General features: G+C 39.2%; 1 protein-coding gene across 3 annotated transcripts in view; it reads left to right on the plus strand.

Annotated features, from left to right (window-relative positions):
* The first annotated feature begins 2,179 nt into the window (after positions 1 to 2,179).
* GABRG2 (gamma-aminobutyric acid type A receptor subunit gamma2) overlaps positions 2,180 to 14,258 on the plus strand; it is a 97,884-nt gene continuing 85,805 nt past the window's right edge. Inside the window, exon 1 of one of the 3 annotated variants that reach the window (XM_050962726.1) lies at positions 2,180 to 2,963. In XM_050962726.1, coding sequence (XP_050818683.1) covers positions 2,866 to 2,963 — 98 coding nt within the window. In that variant the 5' untranslated portion in view covers positions 2,180 to 2,865. Of the gene's footprint in view, positions 2,964 to 3,446; positions 3,549 to 14,258 lie in introns of those variants that run through there. The other 2 variants (XM_050962727.1, XM_050962728.1) reach the window with 2 other exon arrangements.

A 14,258-nucleotide genomic window follows, 5' to 3' on the forward strand; every position in this document is an offset into this window, starting at 1 on the left:
AAGGCCAGGTACTCAATAGCTAGCATCTCCTTAATTGTAGGAACAGTTTTTCATTCATAACCATGTGCAGCCACATTTCCTACTGCTCTGATATCCAAATATTGATTAATGGTTGTGGTCAAGTATTTTCATGTCTGAGTGACCTCAGCTGGAATGGGGAAGAGGGGGGAATTTGCTGCTAATTAGTTGTGGTTTCATGGATGCATAGGCACAAAACCGGGTGAACTTGGGCTAAAAAATTGTCACTGAAATCACTCAAAGTATATAGACACCCCAAAATTACAAATTTCTTTTAAAGACTAGACTTGATGTATTTTAATGCATGTTATGCTGTTAGAGCCATCAAAGGTATTGTAATATTGTGCCATAATATGGGTGAAATGTAAAACTAATGTAATAGCCATTGGGGTAATAGCCATTGAAAGGTAAGTCCTTAATGGACTGTAAGCCAGTGGAGGATTAGTGTAGCACCCCTCCTAAATTGCCCAACATGACCTCTCTTCTGGAAAGGTGAGGCAGAGGTGCAGTAGGTCATTTATACCAGCTGGGGTTTTGTTCTCCAATAGGGAAATTCTCTGCTGGCCTCACTGTTTCCCATTGAACAGTCTGTTAATTGACAGTGAGAAAAAGGTGATGGGTTCCTTATAAATATGATGGGCCACATTCATAGGTGTGGCTGAGATCTATTCAGCCTAGCACCCAATGGGTAGGACAATGGTGGCTGAACACCACCTTTATATCTCCTGGGTTCCTAAGCCAATCAGAGGCCAATTTGGCTCTCAGCCTAAGGGCTGTTCTAAACTACTCTCAAAGACAAGAACTCCCAAAAGGCTGTTCTGAAAACTGAATAGATGGAAGGCAGCTATGCCCTGGCCATGGCATACCAGAGGTCCATTACAGCAGTTTAATAGCAGTCTGGGAATGCTTTAATGCTAGGAGTATTCCTCATGGGCCAGATCTGGCCAGTTTACAATCTTTTATTCTACCAGAGAGGAATGAAAGCAATATGAATTGGGCCCCAAATATAAATATGTATAATATATACGTATTGAGATACTGACAGATTTGATAGCATTTAATCTCAGAACTGTCTGCATGCCACTGGTGGGTGAAGTGATTCTTATACGTGTAGGGCTAAACATGACCTCACTTATTTTAGTATAAATAAAGAGTATTTCCACTGAAGTCCATCAAGTTACAGTGATTTTAGGAATCATGACCATAATTTGTAAATCAACGATAAACATAGGATCTAGGTGTTAGATATAAGTTTTTGAGGCATCATAGCATGAGGCTACATCAGGGTCAGGATATTTTTATGCACTCAGAGTAGCTAAGCTTGTTCTCTTTTTATGTGAGGGAATTAAAAGGAAAATTGGCTTCCAGGGGTTGGATCCGGGTTTTTGAGGCTTTGTTGCACCAAAATGCATCAATGTCTGTAATTTTAGATACACTTGGATTAGCTAGATTTATTCTCTTTTTAGCAGTGGGATTTGGGGAGATGGGGCTAGAAATTGGCATTTTCCAGCAAGATCCAGATGCCAGATCTAAGTATTTTGGCTAGTACTAAGATCCAGACTTTTTTGCTTCATGAGGAACATCTCAACTTGTTCTCCATTTAAGAAATGGAATTATTCTGATTTTTGTTGCAGTTGTGCATCCAATATTGGCATCTAGACTTGTTCTCTATTTAGGCAGTGGAATTTGGGGCCAAAACTTGGTAGGATCTGGCAGAATCCAGGTGCTAGATTGGGATTTGTATGGCATTCTTGCACTGGGATATGTTGCGGTCTCAATTTGTGTATGTGTGTGGCAAAAAGCATCAAGATTTATTTTCTCTTTGGGCAGTGGAATTTGGGAGGCTGGGCACACAAATTGGTAGGATCTGACAAGGTCCAGCTTTTACACACACTCATTGTTCTTCACCCTATCCATTTAGTCTTGTTTTAGGGCATTTCCTGCATCTCTCTAGTTTGATTTTATTAGGGGGAGGGGAGATCAGATCCCTGCAAATTCTCCCTAATCCTATCACACACTAAACCACCTCATTCATAGCAACTCCACCAATGCTGCCTTCTCCATTTCCTGAGTTACTTAGCAACAACCATCCCTCCCCTCTTTCACTCCCCCCACCTCCATCCTTTCTATTTTTTACCCTTTGCGATAACGATTTCCAGGCTGTTAAAAGCAATGAGGATGCTCTGCATCGTGGGGGAAGCTTTTTCTTTCAACCTTCCTTTCTGTACTTGCCAGATCTTTCTTGCCTCCAAAATGAAAACCTGGGCTGCCTGCATATGTGTAATCAAAGGTTAAAAAGCACCTTGGCTGACACCACGCATGTGTTAATCTGTGCTGCAGCAGTGTGCATCATTTCAACTTTGACCTCAGAGTTAATCTGCATTCAGGCAGAAGCTCCATTGCTTTATTCTTTTCTCCCCTCTTTTTACCCTCCCCCCTCCTTTCCCTTTCTCCTGTGCTGATGGATTGTGTTGTCTGTGTACCGGTGTCTGTGTGAGTATGTGCTTGTGTGTGAGTGTGTTTCTCCTTACCTTGCCTGCTTTTCTTGTGTGTGTCTTCTCTCTCTCCCACCCTTTTCCTCTCAGTTATATTGTTTCTCTAGAATTGGAAGCTGCTGCCTAAGCTGACTTTTTTTTTTATTGTAGCTGCAAAAGGCTTGGGCAGTTTTAATATCTGCCCCCTCTGAATATCATTTCCTGCAGCTGGGTGCAATGTATCATCCCACTGACGGGACCTGGTAGAGGGGGTGGGGTGGGAACCACCAACAAAATAAAAATAAAGAAGGACAGGGACGGATCCATCTGCAACCAAGAGGAAAAGGGAAAGGTGGGGGGGAGAAAAAGCGAGATGAGTCCTCCAAATCCAACAAGCCTGGGGAGCTCGAATCCTGCATTTTCTCTCAAAATGATGGTGTGGGCACTTGTGCTTCTCTCCCTCATCCAGTGGTAAGATGTGCTTTTCTGCTTGTTTGCTGGGGGTTGGCGGAGGGGGGGGGAACGAAGATACCGTTTGTAAATGCACAGAGCTGTTGTGAGAATTCTGAAGGTTTAGAGAGTACCATTGCCTTCATCAATCTCCTTTGCTGCTGGGATCTTGCTATGTTTTATTGCCTTTATAATTCTTGCATTGAGAGGAATGGGAAGGCAAAGTGAAGGGTGGTACACATGTGACTTTTGTGTGGAATTTGATGCCATGTTAAGAAAGCCTTTTCTCTCTGATTTAAGGTTTGCTACAGTGCATGGAGTTATAATATAGCCGTGTTTTGTGGACAGATTTTCACTGTATTCATCCTTGCTTCCTCCTAAGCAGTCACATCATGGCTGTGCTTGGGCTTATTTGTCTCCAAGACCCTGTATTTACAATTCTTCAGTACCAGGATAACAAAACCAGTGAAAGGAATCAGGACCAAGGACAGAGATTCACTTTTGTATGCAAACCTCGCTGGCTTGAGAAGCCAGGACAGATCTGCATGTCTGTTATTGATGGTATTGGGAACCGAGGCAGTCAGCACTGAGATGTAGTATTACGGTGTATGTTAGCCATATAGTCACTCATGTTCGGCAAATGTTTACGCTGGCATAAGCGGTGTATTCCTCACACATAGATACTGACGTGTACAGTACGGAAGACCTATGCTTGCTGTGTGTGTCTGTTGCATACATAAATAAAAAAAGAGGGAGTGTGTGTATAGGGGGTATGTAAAGGGGTAGGGGTCAGTACTGCTGCATTGCAAAGCATTATGCTGAACCAGGCATTCTTGTAAAAACTGTGAACTGTACATTTAACAGGTTAGGTGACAAAGTATCATTGCATTGCAAAGTACCTGGCCATTCATGGCCTGGGAGAATATTAGCCACAGTCACACAAGGGTGCCTTTCTTTCATGTGTTATTACAAGTAGTATCCCTTCCCCTTTATATTTTTAATAATATTGAAAAACAGATGGGCTCCTGTTTCACATGTACTTTCTTTTTTCACTCCCCCCCTCATGTATACTGCCATATTGAAAGCAGGGTCTTATGATTTTAAATATAAATCAGACTGAGCAGTTCCACCAGTTGGATTTTTCTTTCCCAGGCAGAAAAGCCATTGGTTTTCTCTGTGTAGGGAAACGACAAAAATAAGGTTATTCGCTGCAAGACTGAGCTTCACACAATCCCAGATGGAAAGTAAAATAACTAGAAATAGAGCAAAGGTGTAACAGTGATGTGAAGTGTGATGAGCCCATGAGGAAACACATTTTGTTTATTTGTAGGAAGGATGTGTAACATCTCTTTGATTTCTTAAATAGTGTTTTACTACTACCATGAATAAAGCAATGGAAAATGAACTTTTACAGCAATTAAAATTAAGAAACACCCTAAATAAATGTTAAGGCCTTCTTTTGAGGTGACCGTAGCTTTGTTTATATCCTTCCATGTGTGTCTTTCTTTTTCTTTACTGGAAAATGTGCACAGTTTACATACACACAGGGTTCCAGACTATGTTGTCATCTTTCTTCAAGTAAAATAAAACCAGACATTTTTTAACTTTCTTTTACCCATTCCTTTGCTCTTGCTGGTGGATTTTCTGAACACATGTTATTGGAGATGAATTTCCTAATGAACTTTTAAAAGACTAAATAAAACTCTTTGAAATGTGAATTCATGATTTTAAATTACATCTGAAGACCCACCAGAAAGTGCTATGTTATGCTAATAACCAGTTGGTATTCAAAATGGTCCCATCCTTTCATTGACCTCATATTCTAGAGAGTAAATAACAGAGACATCTTAACTTTGATATTTTAGTACATTAGTATTTGAAAAATAAAGGTGATAATCACTTCATTAAAATCTGTCAGCATAAAAGAATAACTTTAATTCTAAATATAATTTAAGAAATTTCTTTTACTTCTATTGTGGAGACAATGTTCCTATTAAAACATTAGTCTTGAAAGCACGTGGAGACATAGTCCTGAGTAGCAGTTATTCATAATGAGATGTGTGTAAGTATTTGTCTGGCATTCTAGTGATATTAACAACTCACCAGACATATTTTTTGTCTGCCATTGCTTTATGTAGCTTTTGTTTTGAAACACTGAACCACTTGGAGATTATATCTCAGTTCAGATAAGAATTTAAATAAGTTCTGAATGTAAAGCACATGAACAGGCTTATTGACTTCAGTGGAACTGTAAAGTTAAATACATGTAAGTATTTGCAGGATCTGCCCAAAATAATTAAGCACACAGAAAATATAGCAACAAAAATTCTCATGAGGATATTTCTTACTATGAAGTCAAATAGCCGCACAGAACAGCTTGTGTGAATTGAAATTTCACTTGTTGCACTTTGTGGGCATTTAAAAGCTTTAAGAGAGACTTTTAGAATAATAAAGTAAGTTAAAGTCATTGGGTGAAATTCCAGCCCCATTGACTTCAATGGGACTTGGAGTTCATTCATTGTCTCAAAACAAATGTGATACAACACTAGACTACTTTACCACTACAGTTTCACAACATCTATTAGTTTAGATTTTTTTTTTTGCACTGCCACAAAGCACATTCTTATGACCCTGCGCACTAACGTGTTAAGATATGCTTGTACACAGTTTCATGATGTTCATAATTGTATTGCATATACAGTTTGTCCCCTCACATTCACCTGTTTCACAGGAGTGGAACATCATTGACTAAAGTAGAGTTACTTTCCAGTAGTGAAAGCAAGACAAGAATCAGGCTCAGTGTTCATATTTCATACCATATTTGTGCATTAAAATATTTGTTTTTGTAAACATTTTTAAAATGCTGATGCTTGATGTCAAATAGAACGGCTATGGTTAACTGCACTGTACCTCTGGAAAGTTAAATGAATTAACACATGACTTATTTGATATTCCTACGATAATTACATATTTGTTCCAGAGAGACACAATACTGATGAGCACAAATGTTTAATTAAACTCCTTGCACATGCAACTACAAGCCAATGTACATCTAATTACTGCAGCTATTGTCTGTGAATAAGTTCGCTCACTAATTTAGGCCCTTATTCTGTTTGCATATTGTTCATGAGCAGCTTTTGAATTCTTTCAGTATTCTTAGTGGTTGTAGAAATTGTTTATCTGAACAAATCTCAGAGTATTGGTCATTTGTGAAATGCTGGACTTTGACTATTCACTTTTTTTTTATTTATGGTGTCAGATCACTCGCCTCATTACATGGTAATATTTCTGCTCTGTAACTGGCTAAAGCAGGAAAATAACAAATGCTTCGTAGCAAATAATGAACAGTGAACAACAAAATTCATCATGTGTTAGCACAGAAATACTCTTGTTCACACGTGAATATGGATATTCATATGAACATGTTTCTCAAACATTAATATAAACAAAAACACATGAAATGTGAGTATATAGCAAGTAAAAATTGGTGTGACTATTGTGGAACTGAACAGTCATTCAGAAACTGAGTAAATATTGCTGAACTTTGGTTTCACAATATTCACAGAGCTGTTCTTATTATGTGTTAGATTCTGATACTCTCACAAATACCAGCTGGCACTTTGTTAATTAAAGGTCCTACTGAAGTCAATGGGACCATTCATGGAGTAAGGTGCTACTCAGCAGGAGCAGGATATCAAGCTATGGCCCTATGACAAGGCACAGGCTGAATCTTACTAACATAGAAAACTGCAGTGTAAGAAATGTCATGCTGTAAATGGCTACAGGAAAATGGAATTGATTTTTTTGTTAATAGCTTTTTAGTATTATAATTGTTTAGATTATTGTGAAGCTTGGGGTTCTGACTGTCTTGGATACTGAAGTGTTAGTGCCAACAGAGTTGGTACAACACAGGGAGAGTAAGTGTGAGCTTCCCCACCCAACAAGTATTCCAGAGTTCGGGGACAGTGGCATACCTGAGTTAAGGTGTTGTTTAGCTCTTCATACCCATTCTTTCTTGGCCCTTCTGCTGAGACTTCTGGCAAGGGTTCTAGTTTGTATCAATTATGGTGTTAGTTTGTAATGTGGTTACCAGACCAATAGGAACTGGAACTAGGAACAGCCTGTATTTATCAAACTTAGACCACGAAACAGCCTGACATGAGCTGGATTTGACACATTAATAGGGAGGTGAACGTCCCACCAGGATCCCATTATCAATAACTTCATATATCTTAAAAGATGATAGATGACGCACGGAAAGACTCTCGTCTCCTGCTGGCAAGTGTATAAGGGATTTTAGAAACAAGATAAGCCCTTTTAGTAACTTCTGCTTTAGCAACTACATCACTTATCCATAACTTTCAAGCTAAATTGCTTTTAGTGTACTCCAAATTACATTGGTGGAAATGTAAAGCGATGCTGGAAAGTCTTTCACAGAGAACCTTTATCTCTCAAACTCTGAGAGGGAAGAAATGTTTAATAAAAAAAGAAAAAAGTTTGAGCTTTGCTGTTTACACAGCAACAAACAGCATTTACAGGATATTAGAATATAAACAAAACTACTCTTGTTATTGTTCTTATTAGGTGATGTTTCTTATATGGTTCATATTACATCTGTGCTCCACAGACTCCACAACCTTCCAGCTTGTTTCTGGTTTCATTTTAAGCTGTTGATTCTGGTGTAGAGGGACCTGTGTTACTTTGGTTCCTTTTCTGCTTATATTCCATCCCAGCAGTTAAGACATACAGAGCGATTCTTCTCACAATTCTCAGACTTGAATTCAGTGCACAGAAGAGGGTTCTCAATGAAGTGGATAGAGGTAGGAATTCACATACGTCTGGGCAGAGAAAGCTCATCTCAACTGTGTGAGTCCCACAGCAATTAAATCCTAGACAAGCCTCTGCTTATGCCTCTGTGTCCATCAAGGAAGGGCTGGTGGCCTCCAGAGCTGATACAGCTTAAGCTAAAGATAGGGCTGTAACAAACTCATATTCTCTGCAGATTGGGCACAGAGGAGAACATGCAACACACCATCTACTGTAATATATATGCACTCCTTGGGCTTTATTTGTTTTCTTTTGTTTCATATTACTACCATTTCATATTCCTACCTATGTGAACAGGTACTATGGTGATGAGAGTCATGAGTTCTTAGATAGACAGTGTATTGTGGTCTGTATTAAAGCAACAAGAGTTTGTATTTAACAGTCCAATTATTCCTTTAGTAAACATTATTTAACACAGTAATTAGAGTCTGCTGCAGTCTGAATTTCTCTGCTCTCTCCCTGTAGTAAGAACCACTGTCTCACACAATAGAGAACTATCAAAGGTCTCTGGAGATGCACCCAGGATTCTTACACAACAGCGGCTCCAGACAGACAGACAGACAGATAGGCAGGCCATGGTTAAAAGTGAGAGTTGTAGTAGAGAATGCCTGAGTAGCTATTCCTAGCAGGATGGGAGATGAAGAAGTGTGGAGCTGCGATTTGAAAATAAATACCGGATATAAAATAAATTGTTCACCTAAGCATTATTTAAGATCATTCAACTTTCATGTCAGGTCGACTAGACAGTACAGCATATTTTATGGACATTTATAAATTACCAGTTCCTTTGAACACAGATAGTAGGAATTGATTACCCAGTTCCCATTAATTTCTAATGAGAACTGGACATTCTTATCCACTAGGTGACTGAAAATCTGCAATGGATACTATGGACCCAGTTCTCTCCTCACACTGGTGTTATACCCATTGAAGTCAGTGGGATCTCACAAGTATACCTGAGAGGAGAATTTGGACAATATAGTACAATTTCTTATAGATAAAGATGTTTTCATAAATGGGAACTTGGAAATAACATTAAGATACACTATAGATGGATGAAAATATATAATCATAATACATTACATTGGACAAAGCATTTTCTTCAACCTTTTTTTTTAAAAAAAAAATCCTCATACTTAAATCTTTCTTTCTTTCTTTCTTTCTTTCTTTCTTTCACTCATTGTAGAAAGCTCTCAGTTTCTAGCCAGAGAAATGATTTGGAAGATACACTGCCTTCTTCTACAGTGAAATTCACTCTTGAACAGAGGGCCAGTCTAATGTCGATCATCTACTTAAATTCCACTTTTGCTAACAAAGCTGGTCTAAAACGGGACTTAAGTGATGCATACATCTTGTTTTGCCCTCTGGAGATGAGAGAATTTCTCAACTTAAGTGCAGAACTTGCATTCTCTGAGTGAAAGTTGCAAACATGGACTGTGAATAATATGTGGTGTTAATAAAAAAAGCGTCGCATGCTTATTTCAAAACAAAATATTCAAACAACAGGTCCAGTCTTGCCACCAGAGAAATTAGTGGGAAACCTCCCAGTGACTTTCCAGGGAACAGGATTTGTGCTCATTGACTCAGATTCAGAAGTGATTTGTAAAGTAGTATAAAATTTCTCCCTTAAACTTATTTATATTTCCTTAGATCTAAATACATCCATTTGCTGAGGGGAGGAGGTCATAAGAGAGTCCAAGTTCTTGTAATTTGTTTGCTGAAGACCCAGAAGAATGCACAGGAACTTGTAAGATAAAATACTTCCAGCAACGCCCTGTGACTTGTTTTTCTTACTATGCTCCTTTGTTTTGGCCCTTGGCACATGAGTTACAGCGTGTCAGATTCACTATGACAAATTCAGATGTGATAGAAGGTGTGAACTGGAGGAATAAGTTGCAAGTTGGGCATGTGAATCTAAATGTAACTAAGAACCTGCTTCAGCAAAGCACTGGAACTCAGGGAACCTGGATTATATTCCTAGTTCTGCCACTGACCTGTAAAATGGGGACAATGATACTGACCTCCTTCGTAAAAGTCTTTGCATATTACTATTTATTATTGCTATTATTTATTATATTCTTAATTATAAGTCAATGAGACTGTAAGTTAAGTGTATGTTTCCATGCTATACTGGATCAGTCCTTAGACACATTTAGAATCACACACACAATGTTAAAGTTAATGGGACAGATTTTGAAGTCAATGGGATTAATTACATGCTTAATGTGCGTGAGATTCCATTTTTTTGCTGTATCATGACACAAGTAACAAATTAAATATAAGAGAGTTTAAGTAACTCCAGGGGGGTCTAAATTGGGGGTAACATGTACATTGGTGGTGTCAGAAGGTGTAAGTTACACCAATTTTAAATCCCTCTAAACTTAATTTCTCATTCAGGTGAACTTCTGGCTTCACTGAAGTGAATAGGAGCTTTGACAGTAGGTCCGGGATTTCACCAATGATGTCCAAAAGTAACTTGCCTTAGATTTATTGCTCAAATCAAAATACAATTAGCCAGAAGCTGGAGGCTCTGTCTTCTTTGAAAATGAGAAAAGAATATTGTTGACTTTTCTGAACACTATAGAAAGCAGTAAGATATTAAATCAGTAAGTGCAATCTTTTCCTTTGAGGGAGGAGTGATTATCTATATCTAGCTATATAAAGACTACCATGTTTTTGGCCAATTCTGAAAATATAGAAATATAAGTAATGCAGCATTTGAGGCCATTTGGGGCCATTTTTAAAGATCTCTGCTCAAAGACACAAGCGTGTTCTAATTGTCGGAGAAAGTAAACAAGAAAACAGAGGCGGTGTTGGTAGGTGGTAAACCATTTGTCACTTGAGTCTATAACTTGGGAGTGCGGTAAAAATAGATGGATCACCATGTATCAGTGATCATTTATTTATTTGTCTGTTTTTTTAGAAACCATAAGAAAAGAGCATTTGGGCACCCTTGACTACCTTTTAAAAATGTACCAAATAAATAAACAGACGTGTCAATTTTCCAAGATTAAATCAAGTAAGACAATGATAGGATAAGCATAATAGAAATTAACCAACCTCACAAAAACATACATGATTAGCACACTTACCTGAGGTTTTACAGAAGTCTCTGTTGGAATTGTTTCTATTATGTGATGTGTATTTTCAAAGAGATGGCAAAGGTGAATAGAACTTGAGATAGGCACCTTTTTATATCAAAATGATAAGTAAATTATGTATATGAGACAATGCATGCATGTGCAAATTTGATATTTCCATATGTACATAGCCACTTAGTTGTTTTAAAGGCATATATATAGTGGCTATTTGGACATATGTTAGGCATGTCCAAATGAAAATACATGCCTAACTGTGAAAATCTGGCCTTTATCTAAGAAAAGTAAATATTACTTTTAAATAAGGCATTATCATCTATTTTATATATGGACAATGTAAAACCAAAGACTCTATTTATACATATGGAAGGGAGAGGAAACCTCTAAGAATGACAAGGAGAACTGGTATCAGAGGGGTAGCCATGTTAGTCTGGATCTGTAAAAGCAGCAAAGAATCCTGTGGCACCTTATAGACTAACAGACGTTTTGGAGCATGAGCTTTCGTGGGTGAATACCCACTTCGTCAGATGCATGTAATGGAAATTTCCAGGGGCAGATATATATATGCAGGCAAGCTAGAGATAATGAGGTTAGTTCAATGAGGGAGGATCAGGCCCTGTTCTAGCAGTTGAGGTGTGAAAACCAATGGAGGAGAAACTGGTTTTGTAGTTGGCAAGCCATTCACAGTCTTTGTTTAATCCTGAGCTGATGGTGTCAAATTTGCAGATGAACTGAAGCTCAGCAGTTTCTCTTTGAAGTCTGGTCCTGAAGTTTTTTTGCTGCAGGATGGCTACCCTTAAATCTGCTATTGTGTGTCCAGGGAGATTGAAGCGTTCTCCTACATGTTTTTGTATATTGCCATTCCTAATATCTGATTTGTGTCCATTTATCCTTTTCCGTAGCGACTGTCCAGTTTGGCCGATGTACATAGCAGAGGGGCATTGCTGGCATATGATGGCATATATTACATTGGTGGACGTGCAGGTGAATGAACTGGTGATGGTATGGCTGATCTGGTTAAGTCCTGTCATGGTGTCGCTGGTGTAGATATGTGGGCAGAATTGGCATCGAGGTTTGTTGCATGGATTGGTTCCTGAGCTAGAGTTACTATGGTGCAGTGTGCAATTACTGGTGAGAACATGTTTCAGATTGGCAGGTTGCCTGTGGGCAAGGACTGGCCTGCCACCCAAGGCCTGTGAAAGTGTGGGATCATTGTCCAGGATGGATTGTAGATTCCTGATGATGCATTGGAGGGGTTTTGGCTGGGAACTATATGTGATGGCCAGTGGAGTCCTGTTGATTTCTTTCTTGGGTTTGTCTTGCAGTAGGAGGCTTCTGGATACCTGTCTGGCTCTGTTGATCTGTTTCCTTATTTCCTCGTGCAGGTATTGTAGTTTTGAGAATGCTTGGTGGAGATTTTGTAGGTGTTGGTCTCTGTCTGAGGGGTTAGAGCAGATGCGATTGTACCTCAGAGCTTGGCTGTAGACAATGGATCATGTGATGTGCCTGGGATGGAAGCTGGAGGCATGAAGGTAGGCATAGCGGTTGGTAGGTTTTCGGTATAGGGTGGTGTTAATGTGACCATCACTTATTTGCACCGTGGTGTCTAGGAAGTGGACGTCCTGTGTAGATTGGTCCAGGCTGAGGTTGATGGTGGGGTAGAAGCTGTTGAAATCATGGTGGAATTTTTCCAGAGTCTCCTTCCCATGGATCCAGATGATGAAGATGTCATCAATGTAGTGCAGGTAGAGAAGGGGCGTGAGTGGACAAGAGCCGAGGAAGCATTGTTCCAGGTCAACCATACAAATATTGGCATATTGTGGGGCCATGCGGGTGCCCATAGCAGTGCCACTGATCTGGAGATATATATTGTCATCAGATTTGACATAGTTGTGTGTAAGGATAAAGGCACAGAGCTCAGCAGCCAGTTGTGCTGTGGCATCATCAGGGATACTGTTCCTGACAGCTTGTATTCCATCTGTGTGAGGGATGTTCGTGTAGAGAGCCTCTACGTCCATGGTGGCTAGGATGGTGTTTTCTGGAAGGTCACCAATACATTGTAGTTTCCTCAGGAAATCAGTGGTATCACGGAGATAGCTGGGAGTGCTGATGGCATAGAATCTGAGTAGACAGTCCACATATCCAGACAGTCCTTCAGTGAGAGTGCCAATGTCCGAGATGATGGGGCTTCCAGGATTTCCGGGTTTGTGGATCTTGGGTAGTAGATAGAATAACCCTGGTCGGGGCTCTAAGGGTATATTGATTTGTTCCGGTGTTAGTGTAGGAAGTGTCCTGAGTAGATTTTGCAGTTTCTTAGTGTATTCCTCAGTGGGATCTGAGGGAAGTGGCCTGTAGAATTTGGTGTTGGAGAGTTGTCTGGCGGCCTCCTTTTGGTAGTCAGACCTGTTCATGATGACAACAGCACCTGAGCTTTATCAGGAGAACTGGGAACATTTGAAATGAATATTGGAGGGGGAAGATATAATTTTTATATTTGACTTAGGCCTGTTCATATGAAATTGCTAATCTTGTATGAAGTTGTGATTTTTTTATTGGACCTCTTCTTGGAATTCAGCGCAAATCCTTGAGTTGAAAGGCGGGCAATTTTCTGAGCCATTTATCTTCTTAACCTTTATGAACTTTCCATGCTTTACAGAAGAAATATCTATGGTACTGTAAACCTATGTAGAGAAACACATTTTAAAGGGCATCGTTTACCCTAAATAACCCCTCAGAAATAGTACAGTGTTTCTTAGGAATCAGTAGAAAATCAGAACATGAATGTTTTTTCTCAATAATGATTCAATGTTATATTTTTGTAACACAAATAGCATGTTCTGGTCATATGAGGCTTTTGTTAATCTGCATCAGGATATCTTCAGAAATAAACGGAAGTCTGTGCACCCTGGCAGATTGAGGATTAACTACTAAATTGCATTTCCAGTTGACCGATCCTTTCGCAAAATATTCCTTATAAAATCTTGCAAACAATGAGAGAGAGGCAGAACATAATTAATGGAGGGTTTTATATATATAAGAAAACCTCATTAAGACGTAAGCAGCATTTTATAATAAACACTGTTGTGCTTCTACGGCCCTGATTCACTGTGCTGCACATCTGACAAAAAGATGTGTCAAAGTAAGTGTGTAAGTCAAAGTAAACGTAAGTTATTTCCATTTTTATACTTCTGCGGGTTCCCATCATGAAAAAAAAAAAGAGAGGTAATTCATTTTCGAGAGCTCTTTAGAAAAAGGGGTGCTATCTTCCAAAAAGAAAGAAATGATAAAGGTCCAAATCTCTTCCTGTGCATGGTAACTTGCAGAAGTAGTACAACAAAACAGCGATAAGAGTATCTGGGTCAGGAGGAGACGTTGGTTCTGGTCGGAAGCA

This window comes from Gopherus flavomarginatus, chromosome 7, assembly GCF_025201925.1.
Source record: "Gopherus flavomarginatus isolate rGopFla2 chromosome 7, rGopFla2.mat.asm, whole genome shotgun sequence".
NCBI lineage: Eukaryota > Metazoa > Chordata > Testudines > Testudinidae > Gopherus > Gopherus flavomarginatus.